This window comes from Parasteatoda tepidariorum, chromosome 3, assembly GCF_982258835.1.
Source record: "Parasteatoda tepidariorum strain Cologne lab strain chromosome 3, Ptep-v5.0, whole genome shotgun sequence".
In the NCBI taxonomy this organism is placed as follows: domain Eukaryota; kingdom Metazoa; phylum Arthropoda; class Arachnida; order Araneae; family Theridiidae; genus Parasteatoda; species Parasteatoda tepidariorum.
The window spans coordinates 17,981,122-18,000,931 of record NC_141757.1 but is presented as its reverse complement, the minus strand read 5'-3'; the positions used below and the strand labels follow the sequence as shown (position 1 = coordinate 18,000,931).

At 27.1% G+C, this 19,810-nt stretch overlaps 1 protein-coding gene across 2 annotated transcripts in view; it reads right to left on the bottom strand.

The window, feature by feature from the left end:
- The window catches only part of LOC107445444 (uncharacterized), a 67,595-nt gene extending 52,256 nt beyond the window's left edge, over positions 1 to 15,339 (bottom strand). The window contains exon 1 of one of the 2 annotated variants that reach the window (XM_016059834.4): positions 14,522 to 15,339. In XM_016059834.4, coding sequence (XP_015915320.3) covers positions 14,522 to 14,900 — 379 coding nt within the window. In that variant the 5' untranslated portion in view covers positions 14,901 to 15,339. Of the gene's footprint in view, positions 1 to 14,509 lie in introns of both variants that reach the window. The other variant, XM_016059833.4, reaches the window with a different exon arrangement.
- Between the last annotated feature and the right edge of the window lie 4,471 nt (positions 15,340 to 19,810).

Genomic DNA, 19,810 nt, shown 5'->3' with positions numbered 1-19,810 from the left:
TGGAAAAGGGTGTATATTTGCAAAAAATTATCCGAAGTTTATCCAATTTCAAAACCGTTGGATGATTGATATAAATAAACCAACAATAAAATAAATGACTTCCAAAACTTTCACAAAAACAACTGAAGATAGAAACATTTAGTAATCAATTATACCGAATGACTTGCTTTTATTTTTGAACGAAAAAAATATACTTTTAAAATAAAATTAATTGACTGATTACCATGCGATAAATTAAGCGAAAATATTTTTTCGATGAAGTTAAAAAGATCTCAATTTCTTTATAAAAACAAAAGAGGAAAAAAACTCGAAATCAGTAAATCAAGTAAAAGTAATCGGATTGCTAAAAGAATAATATTTAACGACAAAAAATAGCTTAAGAACTGAAATGAAGAAAATATAAAGAGAACAGAAGAAAAAATCTAACAAGAGCCTAAAGAAATTCGATCGAATCTGATCGCCTATGCAGGTCAATGTTAGAAACAACCAACAAGCAGACAGGTTACATTTGTGTTCAAACCTTGGTTCTGATTTGGTCTTTTTTATTCTTCTGATCGATGGTTTTTTCCCCTGTTCTCTCTGTTGCCAACTTCCATTTTGAAAAGTTATTTAGAATTTATTTTATTTTTTCATTTAAAAAAAAATTACTTCCATCCAGGAGTTCAACGAAAACAAGGCCTCTTGCCAAAAAAGTCGTCGTTTTTCCGATTATAAAAAAATAAGTAGATGTTATTCTTTTTTAGCCATTTTGTTCTTTTTCCTCTAATGGTTTTTAAGATCCTCATGAATGATGAATTTTAATGCGTCAAAGGCGAATACATTTATTTTAAAATACTCTCTTTTTAAGAAAAGAAGGGTTTTGCCAAAGCATTCTAAATTGATAAAGTGGGTGTGTACTTCTGAATCACTTATCTTAAATGATTATGCTTCGAAGAAAAAACTGCATCTTCCAAATAAATAATTGTTCTAAAAGCGATTTCTCATTTGGTTTAGGTTTGATAATGAGCTATTTTTTTCATTCTGGGTTTAGGTTTCATAATGAGCTATCGTTATGTATATTTGTAAATTTGTTTTTTCAAAAACATTACTTTTAATAACCATATAATGTGCATATTTAATGGCAGTGTTCGAAATATCTGGACGAAAAACGATTGAAATAACTATCGAATATTCGAAAACATGATTCAAATAAACATCGAATAATATTGATAATCGGTACTAAAATAACAATGCCTTTTCTTATTATCTAAAGGATGTTTTTGCTACAATTTGTTGAAATTTTAATGATGAAGAAGACAAACATAATGAATTTTACTCCTCTTTTTTTTTTCAAACTAGTTAAAAGATAAAATTTCTAAGAAGATATAAATTACTTTATTTAATTCTTAATGCAACTGAGAAGATACATGTGTATTTTTTTTTCTTCTAATTTCGGAAATTACTTTTCTATAATGTTTGCCGTTTTAATATCCTAAGTTAGTTTATTAACAGTACGTTTTCCCTATGAAAAGTTTCAAATAATTTCATCTGTTTAAATTAAAATATTTAATAAAGTTTTTAACACTTAAGGTATGATGGTACTTCAATGCATTTGATGCATGAAAGAAGTTAACTATGCAATTATTTGAATCAATTTTTAAAGGTTTAAATAACATTCTCATTTGTAAACAGATTCCTCGTGATCTTTACATATTAACACTATCGTCAGAGTTCATGAAGTTTTTGCAAAAATTCTCAATGCTTATTTGTAGTAAAAATTTATGAAGTCATGGGCATTGCCATGAATACAAGAGTTTTTTCGTAAAGATTAGAACTCAGGAGTTTTTTGGAAAAGGTTTTCTATTCCTATTTGTAGGTTACGACAGAAATTGTCATAAGGGCTTAGGAATTGTCAGAATTGTCATAAGGGGTTAGGAGTTTTTTCTTAAAGATTAGAACTCAAAAGTTTTTTAAAAAGTTTACCAATGCCCTTTTGTGGGTCACGATGAAGTCATATACAGTGTCATAAAAGCCTAGGAGTTTTTTCTCTTAATAAGATGTCAATTTTTGTAAAAGTTTCCAGTGATCCATTGTCACAGGAGTTCAGGAGATTAATTTAGATTTGAAAAATAAGAGCTGTGAAATTTTTTGAAAAGGTTCCCGCTGTCTATTTTTAGGCCATGGTGTAGTGATATGCATCGTCATAAGAGCTCCATTTTTTTTTTTTTTTGTTTTTTTTTGTATAATTATATTCCACAAATTTAATTTTTTATTATTAAACAAGATTTATTAAAGGCGCCATTATCGCCATTATATAGGACCACACCCAATTAAATTAGGTTTTATTTCGCATATATTATTTTCTAATACCATCCTCAAAGGATATTTGTCATGAAATTTTGCTTTATGGTACAAAATTCAATTTGTGGAAAATCCCTTATCATTTAGAGCTTTCAATAAAAAGTTACGAAACATACTTACAAAATTTTGTAGAAACTTTTTACATTTTCAAGACATTCAAATCAGACTTTTTTCATAAGTTTCCAAATACGATTCTAAACAAAATTATGAAGAAAAAAAATTTAAATGTTGTCCGCGCATGCTCAGTATAAAAGGATTACTTTAAATACTCATATCTTGAGAAATTTTTAAACGAATTTTTTCCAAATTTTGAAATGACATTTTTATTAATAATTAAAAATCATTTTAAAATTTGTTTAACTTTATTGAATATTTCTGCAGCTGTAGTAAGTAACCGCAGGTTAAAATAATTTGTTTTTTCTAAACATTTCTATATCTCCAGGAATATTTAAGCTAGGTTTACGAAGTTTTGTGCTGTCATTTCATGTGATAATCAACGTAATTAACATGAGTTACAAGCTTATGGCTGTATCTTTTGACATAATGTGTCCAAAAACATTCTTTTCTTTTCGTAATTTATTGTCGCTCGCTCAAACCTCTAAAATTTAATATATTTATGGGCGAATCTCAGGAATTATTAACCTATATGTCTTCAAACTTTTCTTATAAATATATCTATAACATAAGGAGCGAAAATTAATTCTAATAAAATTACAGGACTAACTATGCATTACTAACTTTACGATACGAACAGTTTTGATTGCGAGTAACTTGCTTTTGGCTTTCATTTCTTACTTCAATCCTACATTTGACAACTTTTCATGAGTGTCGCTTAGAGTGTTTAACGTTTTTTTTTTTTTTTCAATATGTATTCTGTTTAAAAGAAACTGAAAATCACTAAAAACATAATTTAGTATCTCAGCTGTACTATCATATTTTCTTGAATGATATTTTTCGTGAATATTGACGTTTGCAAACACTGAAAGTTTGTCGCCAAATTTTGGCACGTCAAACCGTAACCAGCGAAATTTGAAAAAAAAAAAAAAAACGGTATACAATCCAATTCTGCGAGTTTTATGTTAGTGATTTTCCAAAAGCCTATTTTAAGTAGAACAAACTTGTATCATTATTATAGATAAATATTTTTATTTGCAGTAATTATAAATTAATCGAATTTATCACAAACTGTCATTCGGTGAGGTAACAGTAACGATGTCAAGACCATTACCAGACGCAGATCTAAAAAGTAAATGCTAAAATCAATCGAAATTTTGATCACATGTTTGTCATTGCCTAATTTATTTTCTGTGTTGTGTGCATCGCATTGCGTTGTATCTGAGTAAAGTTTTCGATCTATTCCCTAGGTTGTCCAGACCGTAACCCTGTCAAACCGTAACCTCAGGATTAATTAATTGAATTTAACATATCAGAAATTAGTTTTTTTCCTATGTTTTACTAATTGAAGATATTTTTTGACTGAAAATAATTAAAGTAGGCCTTTTTATACATCTTATAGCAATTTAACTTAATATTAAAATTTTTCAATTATTTTTATGATACTAATAATTTTTGATGAAAAATAAAGGGTAAATATGGAAAACTCAAAAATTTTAATTTTTTGTTTATACTTATAAGGGCATCAAAATTTTCGATGTTCAAGATTATTTTCTGATATTTTTTACATTTTCAAACAATTCTGGAGGCTGCCCATATATATATATATATATATATATATATATATATATATATATATATATATATATATATATATATATATATATATATATATATATATATATATATATATATATATATATATATATATATATATATATATATATATATATATATATATATATATATATATATATATATATATATACACGGATTTTAATTTGAATAACTTCATCAACTAAATAAGGCATTATTTTAATATTTTGGAACATTTTTTAGGCAGCATTTAATAAATTATGGGTGGTTTTAACGAAACACCATGCGTATATGCCATGTAAGAATTGTAGATAAATAATTTAAGAAACATGTAAATGTAATAAAATTATTTAAAAAAGAAATTTCTTTGAATCTATGAAATATTTTAAAAGAGAATTCTATAATAATAATGAATTTTACTAATAACAATTTTATTTTTTATTTAAGAAGTAATCAAAGAATCAATTTCGTAATTAATTATCAATACAAACTTGTTTTTTCGTATCAAATATTTTTCACGATTATCACTCAAATTTAGCTTTTCAAATCAATTTTACGCTTAAATATAAATTAATATTCATCAAATATCACATACTAAGCAATTTTAGTCTCTTAATTGAATTGAGCTATTTTTCATTTATGAGAACCATTCGGTGAGCGAAATTATAAGCAAAAATGAGTAAATTCCATTATCTTATCAGGTTTCATTTAAAATCATTTTGTTTATAGAACGTATAGTAAAAATCAATTTTACGAATGATAATTTTGTTGCTAATCGAATGAAAGATAAATCGCAATTATTGTATAAAATTAGCAATTTTGCTTGCTATGATTTGAACTTAGTTTTAACAAATATTAACCCAAATATATTATCCACCAAATGATTACTAAGCTCAAGTGTTTTTTGCTTTTAATAAACAAGTGATCTAGCGTTTCTAATAAGCTGATAAGTTTCATTTTTACAAATTACTCGTTTAAGGAATTAAAGTAATTATTCCGAATCAAAGTCCAATTTTCATTTGATTACATGGAAATTATATATAATTACATATAATAATAGGTTGCATATTACAAAGCTCGAAAGATTGAATTATTGGCAAATTGAGCTTTTAAATTTCTATCTTTTCCGTAATAGCGATTTCAAAATAAATCATCATAATCATTTAAAAATTCGATTTCATCATAAAGATACCCATTACGTTTTAAAGACATGTATTTGTTTCATTTTTGAAAATTTATTGACACAATTAAAGCGATTGTTTGACACGATAATGAGAAAAATTAAATGCAGTACATAATTGCTATTCTAAGATTAAAGTATAATTACCGTGTCCTAAAGATAATGCTTTTATATCGAGCATATTAAAAGTACTTTCATAATAAAAATATTTTTCGGACCTATTTCAATAAGAAAAATTTAAAATTCTCTTAATAGAATGCTTTAAAATTGCAGAAAAGGTTTAATTTTATACCTCCTCATTGAAAATCATTAAAAATCAATAAACAGTTTTGAAATTTGCATAATGCAACGTTTAAATAACTTTTCCATTATTAAAAGTTCAATTCACGAACGTTTTTTATTTTCACAAAACTGTGGTTTTTCATAATTATCATGTTTGGAGTTGACTGAATATAGATAAAACTTAATCTAACAGCCATATAATATCATATTTCTTAAAAAGGAAAATTATTTTGAATGACTGTAGAGTCAAAAAACGCCGTAAAGTAGAAAAATGTTCCCAATAAAGCATTGTTTTATGGAACAGTACTTATGAAAAACTGTTTTAAAGAGTAGAAAATTCTATAAACATGGTCATAATGGAAAAAAATTATTAGTGACGTAGCTTCCATACCTTGAACAAAATATTAATACAAAGCAGCAAAAAAATCTTAGTTGAAAATTAAAATATATTGAAAATACGATAACGACAACTGAATTTCCCATTTCTTAAATCATATTTAGTAAATGGAAATTATTTCGAACACATATGATGCATCAAAATACGATAACGACAACTAAATTTACCCATTTCTTAAATCATATTTCGTAAATGGAAATTATTTTGAACACATATGATGTATCAAAATACGATAACGACAACTAAATTTACCCATTTCTTAAATCATATTTCGTAAATGGAAATTATTTTGAACACATATTATAGATTAAACTTTTTTCAAATAAAAAAAATTAAACTCTTTTAGTTAAAACCCCATTATCAGTTGTGGAGTTTTTCTAATTTTTGTTATAACATAATTTATCAAACCTTTATTTAAATTTTAATTACCAAAGAATTAATCCAAAGTCTAACCATTGTTTAATTTATGCTACATAATATTGGATTAACTTTATGTCTGAAGTGAAAAAAAAACAACTTCCATTTCTGCACAAATCAAGTACAGAAATGGATATACTATAGTTTCGGTCCTCTGGACAAGAACTTTCCACAGTGTCTAAAAACCAAATGACATTAAAAAAAGTAAAGAAATAAACACGTGCTAAGTGGTTTAACCAATCAGGACAGAGGAATAAGCATGAAAAAAATAGAAGATAGGAAGCGTGTGTGGGGGAGTTAATAGATTTCTATACATTGGGAAAGGGTGGTATACTAGAAAGATAATTAACTAAATTATTAAAATTTTTCAAAATATGGAGTAATTCCCAGAAAACAAGTTCGGTAAATGAAGAGCAGTGCTGAATGATTTTAGCAGAAGGAACTATGATTCGAAACTCAAATATGTAGGGCGATGGAGTTTAATATCCAAAATTTCGAAGTATCTTTCATATACTTTAAGTCGATTACTTTAAGTTGATACTTTAAGATGATACTTAAGTCGAACTGTACGTTTAGTTTTTCCAACATACGATAGACCACACTGACAAGAAATTTCGTAAACGCCCCAGCTACTAATATCAGCAAGAGGGTCGTTAAGTTTGCGGGAAATTTAGTTTGCTCACAGAAGTAAATACGACTTCTAACTCAAATTCAGTGAAAATCTTAACTATTTGTGGACTGATTTTGGAATAATGAGTTAAAACAATCAAATTATTAAAGTTAGAATTAAAAGTTTTGTTGGATTGCATCATTAATTTTCTATAAATGGTATCAATAATATTAAAAGGAAATTTACTGTCAACAGTGTAAGCTTTAAGGTATATAAACTCTTCATTGGTGATATAACTATTAGAACAAATTTTAAAAGCACGGTAAACAAGTGTTCGTAAAGCACCTATCGTTTGGTTAGGGAGATGGAATGAAAGATTATGAGACGGAGATTATAATGAGAAGAAATTTTAGAATCGCGGTAAACAAATATTCTTAAGGCCACCATCTTTTGGTTAAGGGGATGGGATAAAATATGATGAGGAGGAAAGTGTGGTCTATCGCCTATTGAGCAAACTAAACGCTCCTTTAAAATTCTAAGAACATAAAAGATACATCAAAAACCAGGATATTAAACGATCTTGCACTGCCTTACTTAGTATTATTATAATTCTAATTATTATAATTCTAATTATTATAATTCTAATTATTATAATTATTATAATTCTAATTATTACAATTATTAATAATTCTAGTTATTATAATTATTATAATTCTAATTACTATAATTCTAGTTATTATAATTATTATAATTCTAGTTATATTATAATTATTATAATTCTAATTATTATAATTCTAATTATTGTAATTATAAATATTGTAAGAATAATTATTGTAAGAATAATTATTATAAATATATTATAATAATTATAATTCCAATTACAAAAATTATTATAATTCCAAGTATTTTAATTAATATAATTACTATAATTCCGATTATTATAATTATTATAATTCCGATTGTTATAATTATTATAATTCCAATTATTATAATTCTATTCCTTATTAATTCTAATCATAGGTTTGAGTTTTTTCTACTAAAATTATTCAACACTACTCTTCATCTGCCGAACTTGATTTCTAGGAATCACTATATATTCTGAAAAATCCTACAAATTTAGTTATGATCTTTCTACCCTTTCTCTGTGTATTGAAATATATTTTAATTAAATCTATTAACCCCTGGAGTTTCTGCCAAACCCACTCACTTCTATTTCTCATCACCCTTTTTTGTATTAATTTGAACAAACTTGTTCTTCTATCTAGACTAGTTAAACAATCCTGTGTATATAGCTTATCCTAATATATAGCTTATTAGATTTTTATTCAAAGAGAGTTAATTTTATTTAGGTTTATGAATTCATGTTCTTAAAAATATCACGTCTACCTGGTTACAAATTTGGTAAGACGCATGGTAAATCTGATATTATTTACAAATTATGCTTTTAAAAATTTACTTTGATATGCAGATACTATTACAATTACGGTAACAAACACTATAATTTTTATATAATTTGACCAAAAAAAGAAAAATATATAATTCAAAAATTAAAAATACGTTTCACTTACTAAAATATAGATATTAAAGAGTAATTTTTATCATAGGAAAACTATCATAGGAATTTTGCCTTTATCATCTGAAAATTTTACGTTTCCTCATTAAATTTTTTTTTCTATTTTATTTAATTTTATAATTCTTCTATGCGTTTACATACACACACACACACACACACACACACACACAGATATATATATATATATATATATATATATATATATATATATATATATATATATATATATATATATATATATATATATATATATATATATATATATATATATATATATATATATATATATATATATATATATATATATATATATATATATATATATATATATATATATATATATATATATATAAATAATATAAAGGTGTGTTGCAGAAAATCTGCTTGAAAAAGACCCGGTTTTGCAACTAAGGAAACACAAATGACTTAGAATTAAGCGAAAATTGCCCTTATAATAAAGATGTTATTACTAAATTTTATATGTGTTTTTCCAATGTTTTATGGCAGGGGGATTATAATCCAATATTTTATCATTTTTCTTTTATATGTTTTATGATAAAGGATATAATCCCGTAAATTTTCTTTTATGTTTTATTGTAAGACTATTAATCCTATGTTTTATTATTGCCTTCCTTGCGTTTTGTTAAATTATTTAATGAATACATGTGAGTACATCAAGAAATAAACATAGCCAATTTTAAAACTAATTACAATTTTACTACTTTTAATTAAAATGTTCCACTTTAAAACATCTAATCAAAATCAGTTTAGTAAAACTATGTTCCCCCTCCCCCCCCCCCAAAAAAAAAAAGAATTCATGAACTTCCTACAAGGAAAAAATATCAAGAAGGCATATTTTTAAAAATATAAGTAAGGAAATAAGTAAAAAAATTTTTATAATTTTGTTTACTCATTAATTATTTAAAAGAAATACACTTTAACCTCATAATAAGGCTCATTTGTTTTAAACTAAAATTATCATTGATTCATAATTGAGATAAAATTGATTCGAATCAAAAATCAATTCTATCCAGAGAACTTATTAATTTAATGCTTAAATGACTGTTTTTAAAATAAAATGTCTTAATAATAACAAGTGTCTTAAAAATATCATTAACCTAATTTTTTTCAAAAATCATAGGTATCCAAATTCAGGTGTCAAATTTTCTTAGTTAATGTGAATTTTAATGATGTATTAATAATAAATGCATTTTAAAACCAAGTGCCTCAATATTTATCCAAAGTAGTTTAATTATTTTTTTGCTAAATAAAAATATTAATAACAATAATTCCTATGTGTAATAACAATTACAATGAAAATAATTGCTAATATTCATTGCCCTTAAATATTAATTGTTATTGAAATTTTATTTCGCCTAATATGGAATTAAAGAGAAAATGGAAATAATAGTTATTTCTTGTTTTATCATTTTTGCAACAAGTAAATTACTAATACTGATACAAATACTAATGCAAGTATTACTAATACATGCTATTATAATCCCTCAAGATACAGTGCTGGTCAATACAATCTTTTTTTTTTTTATTTTTACTGGTACTAGCAAATCTTGCTGAGATCAATAACGCAACAAAGAAATGTTACGTTTGCAAAGAAAAAAAAAGAAAATAAAAATAAATTTTGGCAATACAACTACAAATATAGGAACTTCTTGCTCTTACGAAAAAAAATTGGAAAAAAAAAATTAAAAAATGTTTTTATTTTATCTTTACTATAACTTTAAACATCAAAAAAACGATTAGTTCAACAAAGTTGAAAAACACATTAGAGTTAAACACTTTTGCCATGTACAGAACAATTTAAAAAACCCAACTTAATAAACTATTACCATCATAATTTCTTATTTTCCCATAAGACTCAACAGTAGTTGGAGAACTAGACGAACGCCGTGAAAACTGTAACTACTTTCTCTGCCTGAAATGTACCGTTGCAGGAAAAACGCATTGACAGAAACATTTTTCATTTAAAACGGTCTTATTTGAATGCTCACTTTTTGATTAGATAATTTTGATTATATTTAATTATAATTCATGCTTGAATTTAAATGTTGTCCATAATTTTAATTTGTTGATTTAGAAAAAAGCAAAATTAATCTGGGATCATTTTTTTTCCTTATTTGTACTTAAACAAATTCTTTAAAATTATCGCTTGACGTTCAAATATTAATTATTTATTTAAGCTACGCAAACTTGTATTGTGAATAATTCTTCAAAAGCAGGAATTTTAAGGTCGACAAAAATTAAAATAAACAATTAAATTATCTATTAATTAGGTACGAAATTAGTAAAGCAAAATAATACTATTATTTTCACGGAGAAAACAAGGCTGAAAATAGTAGTCTATTTGTATGTATGGTCATTTTCAATTCCAAATAAAAAAAAAATTATGCTCATTTTTAGTTTAATTATATGACTCTAAAGGCATGTTAATTATATGACTTAAATATATTTTAAGGGAATTACGTAATAAAATGCATGTATACATTATGCGAAAGATAATTCTTAGTTTTATTAGTGACTTTATTTGTAAAATTCAAAAAATTCACAAATTATTTTCTGCTCTTTTTATCTCTTTTTTAATTTTTATTACCCACCCTAAGAAACAAAATTTTACTGAATAAATTAAGGTATGCAAGTTGAAGTACTGTTGTTGAAGAAGTAAGTTGAAGTAAATCAGATAAGTTTAAAACATATATTGAGAATGAAAACAAGATTGAGAGAGGAAGTAATAATTAAATTGTGTAGCAATAGTTGTAATTAATTTTTGTAATCAAGTTATTTCTATTCTATTTGCATTTTTTAAAATTAAATTACAGTATTTACTTAAAAATTGATTCTTTTTTTTTCTTTTTGGTAAATTTTATGATGAAACAATCTTTCACATTTATCTAAATATATTTTATTCACATTTAGCTAAATATATCATAATTTTAAGATTAATAATTATATAAATAATTTACATAAATAATTTATATAAATATGCTCTACTTTTTTTTTGTGTAATTTGTAACAAATTGCATTTGTAATAACCAAATTTAATATAAAACATTATTAATGAACTGTTTCGAAAATAAAATATTATGTGTAAATTAAAATGTTCAAGTTAATTTTTTTCCAGTAAAAAGACACGGTTTACATAACGTTTGACGTTGCGTGATATTTGTGTACGTAAAATAGATAGAAATAATTGCATTTCCAAGATCTATGATTTTTTAAACGAATGTAATCATTGTGTTGTTACATAAAAAATATCGTTAATAAAAAAAGTTTGAAGTTTCACAACGAAAAAAAAATCTGTGACTAAATCAAATATTAATTATTTAATAATTTTATAAACAAAAGAAAAATGTACATTAATATTGCACTAATCACCTTGATAAATTTTCAGCTTTTCCAGGTCACTGAATTAGCCATATTATTGGTACCTTAATGCAGTTAATCTTGCACCACAGTTTCTAACTTAGTTTCATTACTTGTATATGAATAACTAGTGTTGTTCATTACAAACACACATCGCTTTACTTGTGTTTTTTAACTATGCATATTAAATAATTTTAGAGTATGGCTTCAACTTTTTCCTCTTTTAAATTATTGCAAATCAAACTCAGGAGACGTTTCCTATTTTATAAATCAGAATCATTTTTGTTTAGTTTTTTACTTTTTCAATTTGCAATAAAATATGCCAGTTGTATTTTTTCTGCTCTACAAAATCACTGTATATATATACATTGGAAACAGTACTTAATACTTATAATATTTCACTATGACTCTATTTTTGCCACTCATATGAATAATTCATATCATTCAACTGAAACTTTTAAAGTAAGCAATTAACTTTTTACTTATTTATGTAAGTAAATAAATATCAAACTTTTGATATTTTAAAAAGAAATTTTTCCAAAGATTGCATATAACCGTGTGAAATAAGTTTTTTTTGGCAAAGAAAATAACTAACTATCTAATATATTCTTTCGTTTTTCTTATTAACTTATATCACCGAAAATCAAACAAGAATTTAATAAAGTATTTTAAAATGCTTATTAGCAGTTTTTTCATTTCAACCAAATGAGTATTGTCATAAAAAGATTTATAGTAATCTGAATTAAATATCTAATTCGTTACTAAAACAATGTTATTCATTTGTAAAATTTATTTCTGTAATATATTATTGATCATTGTTTCTGGTTAATATATTATTGATCATCTAAAGCAATGCCTCAAACAAATTCCGAATTCAGCCAAAATATCATGAAATAAATTCGAATGGTCTATAAACGATCTATCACAGATTTTTATGGCATAAAAAAATATTTTAATGCTCTCGTGTGTGATCAATGTAAAAAGGGTGCCGCAATCAGAGTCAAAGGTGATATTTAGCTTTAAACATCTTCAATTGTACTTTACATCATTTCGTTTTATTTTTTGAGTTTTCATATCTTTAAAATGAATATTTATAATATGGTACACTTGAAATTACATTCCGATTTATTTATTATTTTATTATTTAATTTTCTATTTATTTGACTGGCCGAAAAATTCTTCAAGCATTCTGGTCACCAAATATACGTTTTAGTTGCGAGATTGAGAGGAATAGTTGGGAAAGTTTACTTTAAATAGCATTTCACTGCAAAACTAATTTTGGTTTAAATTTTTAAATAAATTTGACGCATTTAATAAGAAATAATTAATTGAACGCTATACTTAAAAAAGTAATTAAAAATTAGTTATATCATATAAAATAACTCGAAACGTTTTTAATTAATTATTTTCAATAGCACTTATTATTTTCTTTCCATCTCTTAGATATGAACAATTCAAAACATACATACCAATGTAAATTTTTGAAAAAAAATATTTTATTCAATTATTAAAAAATAATAAATTAGTTTCTCTTTAATTTCGTTAAAATATAAAAATTCTGCAAAAAAATTTTTAAAAATTAAGTTGTTATGAAGAACAATATGAAATTTATTATGATTATTTTAAGTGTCGTTATCTTACAACTTTACTCCACTGAGTTCATAAAATAAAGGGGTGACACAACAATACTCATTTGAATAGTCAAAACTTCGCTTAGCATTTCGACCCCTAAATAGTTTGTTATAAAAGTGCAGTTTTAAGAGAAGATTTAAAAATTCAGTTTCATTACATTTCATCTAAAATGTTCATTTACAAAAACTATAAAAACAGTCTAGATTTAAATTTCTAAATCTGTTTGCTGTTCATTGCAAAAATGATGCAACTCCCTACCATTATTTTATATATTGTCTTATTAACTATAACTTATTTAAACACATCATTCAATATAAAAGGGAAACAACTCCAGAAATTGTATTTAAATTCTATTGATAACACTGAATGAAATGAAAACTTGAATTTGTCTATCCTCACATAAATCTGAAAAAACTTGGCATTTTAAAATTCATTAACAAGAAGATTTTTTACTTTTGGAAAGAACGATCCATATTTTAATAGAACGCGTGTAGGAAGAAACCTGACATAAATTAAAAGTTATGCTCACAAAAAAAAAAAAAATCTTTTTTTAAATATACTTTGACTAAAACAAGTGCCGAAACGCTTCCTGTTTACTTTTTCAGCATTGCTTTCTATTTTGTTTACTTTTTAAGCATTTTAAGCAACAGCGAAAATAAATATTTGAATTTTAGAGAAATCAATTCAATTTTAAGCCATACTATCGGTATCTTGAACCATACCCTGGTTCGAATTTGTTACAAAATTAATAAATAAAATCGAACCATGTGTTATACGGAACCATGTTTCCTTTTGAAATGAACCATAATATCACGCTATCAAGTTCAAAAAGCACGATAATAGGGTTCAAATTAGGAATTATTACCATATTAAAGTTGCAATTACGATAATATGGTTTAGCAGTGTAAAAGATGAACTATTAACGACATAAAGCTATATAAAATAACTTTAAATTAAGTAATGAATGGATAGTAAAGTGGCTGCACTTACATAAGTACTCACCTGGCGCTTCACCAGACCTAGGATAAAACATGCCCGTGCGTGCCAGCCACTCAAAATGTCCAGATTTAAGTCCAGCGGCGGCCGCGGCTTGTTCCGCCAGTGGCTGGTGAAACGCGCTGGTCATAACAGGAAAAGCTGCAGAGGGTGGATGTAACTGACCATGATGCGGATGATGATACTGATACAGAGGATGAGGTGAAAATACAGGCAAGGCAGCCAGTGGCAGTCCGGCTAGTCCAACGGGTGGCCTCGGTGATGCGGCCACAGGGCAGCGGTCGCATGAGGCGTCGGTCACGGGTGAACTCCGAGCCAGCAGGGCCTCGATGCAGAACGATTTGTTCGACTCGGCGGCGGTCTTGGCGCCGGCCATGGGCGGCATTAATCCGCGATCAGCTCCGGCGTCACAAGAAGAGGAGAGCAGGGCACATAGCGATTGCAGTTTAATCTCTTTTTCCCTGCCGAGGTGTGGGAAAGGGGACTGCGGTGATTGTGCACCGCCCCTTTTCTCCCCGTGGCCCCGCCCCGCCCAGCGGCCCTATCTCTGCCTCTGTTAATGTGTCAGAAAACAGCGGCCCGAATGGCTTCCCAGCGCCCGCTGGTCGATCCATTATGTGTTGACAGAGACTGAAATTGCTATCATCTCTTCGCCCTCCCCCCCATCTCTGATCTCTCCTTTGCAGTGGCGGGGAAAGGGGGTTAAGAAAGGGCTCCTTCGTCTTCCTATTGTGTGTAGGAGGATGTAAAAAGAAAAATCTTTTGGAAAAGGCGCCCCGATTAAGTCAGCCCGATGTACTCATTATCGTACTTTTAGCTCAACTTAGTGGTTCATTACCGAAGCATTTCGCGCGAGCCCCAGGCTCCGCTAAAAAATTATCATCCTGATAAGCGATGTTTTAGTTTTATCGTACAGAAAGAGAGAGAGACGGTTACGGTTAGATAGAGGGGTGGGTGGCAAAGAAAAGTACCGTTTATTATTCTATTTTTGCTAATTGCGTAAGCGGACATTGTAATAATCTAATCAAAATTCATTACTACTTTTAGAGGCTAATTAATAAATCTCCCCTTTTTTTTTTAGGAGAGGAGAAAAATTGTTCATGATTTAATAATTTTATTTTTAATTTCTAATTGAGTCTTCGAGAATTGAATTTTTAATTCGCTTTTTTTTGTGACTTTTAATAAGTTTATCATTTTTTTTTTCCTTTACGATCTATTTCTTTTATTGAAAGATTTTTCACATTTTGTATCTTTTTCGTATCGAAAAAACGTAATGTCGCATAAAATTTGTATCAAAAACTTCGTCTGAAAACTCTGTATTCAGATTATTGTTTTTAAACTATAAACAAAGTTAATTGAAATTATATACGTTAAAAATGAAATGAAAGTAAAGGTTTAAAATTCAATTTCAAATTTCAGATAGAAAAATTTTGTAATAAATAAAGATGTTAATCTTAGGTATAGGGTAGAAAAATTTTGTTGTGATAAGAATTGTTAAAAAAAAAAAAAAACTCTGAAATAAGTTTTTTGATAATTATTTTTGGAGCTACTGCAGATAATTTTACGATACTAAGGAAAGTTTCGATTTCTTTTAAAGCTTCTGTCTGAATTACTTTCTAATGAAACTGAGAGTTGGTCTTTAGACTTTACAAAATTTTAAGCAGATATCCGTTTTTCGTAGATTTAAAATATTTTCGATCATCACAAAACATCAAGCGGAAAATCGTACTTCACATATTTATATACTTATTTACTTACTTATCCTCTACGTGTCTTTGGGCACTTAGGGCCTCTAGCATATCCCTCCAACGCCTCCTGTCTCTAGCACAGTGATTCTCAACCACTGTGCCGCGGCACTTTTGTGTGCCGCCAAATTCTTAAAATGTGCCGCCAAATATTAGAAATGATACAATAAAAATTATAATGCTTTTTTTTATTATGAGTAAAGTTTAAATGAAAGAAAAATTTATATATATACATATACTTTTTATAATTTTTCCACGCTTTAACCTCGTGAACATCTTTGTCGGCAATTGTATTGTCTCTGACAATCATAAGATAAGATGGAAATGTTTAAATTGTATATAACGCACAATTTTAAAAAATGTTGTAAGAGCTAATCATAAATAAATTAACAAAGGATAACTAACAAAAATTAAGCTAACAATTAATAATTAGCAAGAAAACTAGTTAACAAGAGTTCACAAGGAAATAGCAGTTAATAATTATAGAAAACAAGCTAACAATTAATAACTAGCAAAAAATAAATAACTTTTACTAACTAATAAAAAATTGGTCGAAATGAATAATTTATCTCTTAATAAATGTGCTTTTGTAGTACATATTATTTTATTTCACATTCAAAATTATTATCACGAACTATTTAACACAGAATAAAATAGGTAATTAAACAATTTTTAATCTATTTTTTTTCATTGTGTGCCGTCAAATTTTGAAATCGTTAAAAGTGTGCCGCAACAATAAAAAGGTTGAGAATCACTGCTCTAGCAATAGATCTTGCTTCCTCCCAGCCAGATATTCTACATTCTTTTAATTCGCCCAAAAACTTGCGCTGGATGATAAGTCTGGATCTTCCTCTCGTTCTTTTACCATCAGGAGCCCATGTGAGCGCAACAGATGTAATTTTTTCTTTGGGCATTCTAAGGATATGTCCGAGCCAGCTCCATCTTCGTTTTTTAATTTCATCTTCGATTGTTTTTATTTTAGCTTTCTTTAATAGGTTTTGACTTAATACTTTGTAAGGCCAGAAAATTTTAAAAATAAATCTTAAACATTATTTATATACTTCTTACATATTCATTTGCAGGTTGATATATTTTTATAGACTTCACAAAACTTAAGCTACAGCTAATCAATATATTTTTCAAGGCGTCACAAAACATCAAGTGGGAAATTTTACTACACATATTTATATTTTGACATATTTATTTACAGGTCGATATATTTTTCAGGTAACACAAAACATCAAGTGGGAAATTTTACTTCACATATTTATATTTTTATATATTTATTTACAAGTCTATATATTTTTTCTGCATCACAAAACATCAAGTGGGAAATTTTACTTCACATATTTATATTTTTACATATTTATTTACTGGTCGATATAATTTTCAGACATCACAAAACATCAAGCGGGAAATTTTACTTCACATATTTATATTTTTACATATTTATTTACAAGTCGATATAATTTTCAGACATCACAAAACATCAAGTGGGAAATTTTACTTCATATATTTATATTTTTACATATTTATTTACAGGTCGATATAATTTTTTAAGACTTCACAAAGCTTAAGTAGTCGATATATTTTAAGACTTCGTAAAACTTAAACGACAGCTAGTCGATATATTTTTCGGACATCACAAAACATCAAGCGGGGAATCTTACTTCGCAGATTGCTGATTTATATATTCTTTACATATTTATTTACAGGTTGATATATTTTTTTAAGACTTTTCAAAACTTAAGCAACAGTTAGTCGATTTATTTTTCATACATTGCAAAACATCAAGCGAAATAATCTTACTTCGCAGATTTACATACTATTTTAACATTTATTTGGAGGTCGATATATTTTTTTAGACATCATTAAACATAAGCAATAGCTAGTTGATGTATTTCTCGAATTTCGCAAAACATCAAGTGAGAAATCTAACTTCGCAGATGCATACAATTTTTACATATATATTTGCAGGTCGATATATTTCTTCAGACTTCACAAAATTTCAAGCAGACAATCATGTAGATTTACATACTTTTCACAATTTTATTTACATATTGACTTACTCTTTTAGAAGACTTCAAAAAACTTCATGAAAATTTACTTCGCAGATTTAAATAACAGCAACAACTTGTCAGCACCACCGCGGTGACGAAAATACCCAAAATGGTACATGTAATTTGTTAGAAGACGATAAATTTTTTTTTTTAAAAAAAATTCTACGTATTGCTTGGAAAAAAAATAAAGAAAATATTGGGTGTATTTCATAAGAATCGATATAATTTTCAAACAATTAATTATAATTTTTAATCGACTAATAGTAATTTCGAATCGATTAATCATGGAAATGGTGCAAAACTTTTCTAATTCACTTGATGAGTTTTCGATTTATGGTTGTAGTTGTTTGTTGTAGTTTAGTTACGTCGCACTGGAGCTACACAATGGACTATTGCCGACAGTCTGGGAGCCATCCCTGAGGATGATCCGAAGACATACCATCACGATTATGATCCTCTGCAGAGGGGATGGCACCCCCCGCTTCGGTAGCCCGACGACCTACGTGCGAAGAGTTATGGCGAAAGTTTCGAGTAATGGTGGAATACTTAGAAGAGTGAACTAAGCATTAAGGACCTCAAATTTTCGACTACTCTCCTGATTAAACTGATGAGACCATATTTTACAGATCTCGGATTACTCCCCATGTTGTGATGGTAACAATTAGAATACTTCGAAAAATAGTATGTTTATATAAAGAAAGTACGTTCTTACGTCTAATTTCGTAACTTAATTGTTAGCATCAATTAATTAGCTGGTTTAAGGTAATCCCTTTGAACGATTAAAATGATATATAGTACATGAAAATCCGATCAATAGAACAAAAATTAAAGGGGAATTTTTTTTCCTTCGTACCTAGGGTTTGTATTGGCTATATAACTGAAATATTGTCTCTTATAATGAAGAGTTTATTAAAAGTGTGTAAGAATTTTTAATGTCTTATTTTCCTAAAAAGTTTCCCTAAAAATTTTCTTATTTTTAATAAGTTTCTAATGTAGTAGAGCCGATGCGAAAATTGTTCATTTTCTCCTTTAATATTTTTGAAAGGGGAAAGTATACAAATTTGGCTCAATACTCTCCAAGAATACGACATTTGTAAATTGAAGTGATATCTAAAACTCGAAACTATCCAGCTACACTTAATCGAAAATTTGATACCTCATTTTAATTTTTCCAATTTTTATCAGGAAATAAAATACAAGGCATATGTATCCCTCTACAATAGCATATTTTTTTGTTTCCTAACTTTAAGTAGACGATTTAATGGATCGATTTATGGTTGGCGAGTAGGCGATTTATGTTTGGCGAGTAGATGATTTATGGTTGGCGAGTAAATTTAGATTATCATGACTCAGTAAAACTGTGCACTGTAAAAATTTTGTTTCTAACATTGCAGTAAAATAAATGACAGCAGTCTATCCATCCAATTAACCGTAAAACTTACGGTAAAAACACTTTTTTTTAACCTTTACGGTTTTGAAACCGTTTACAG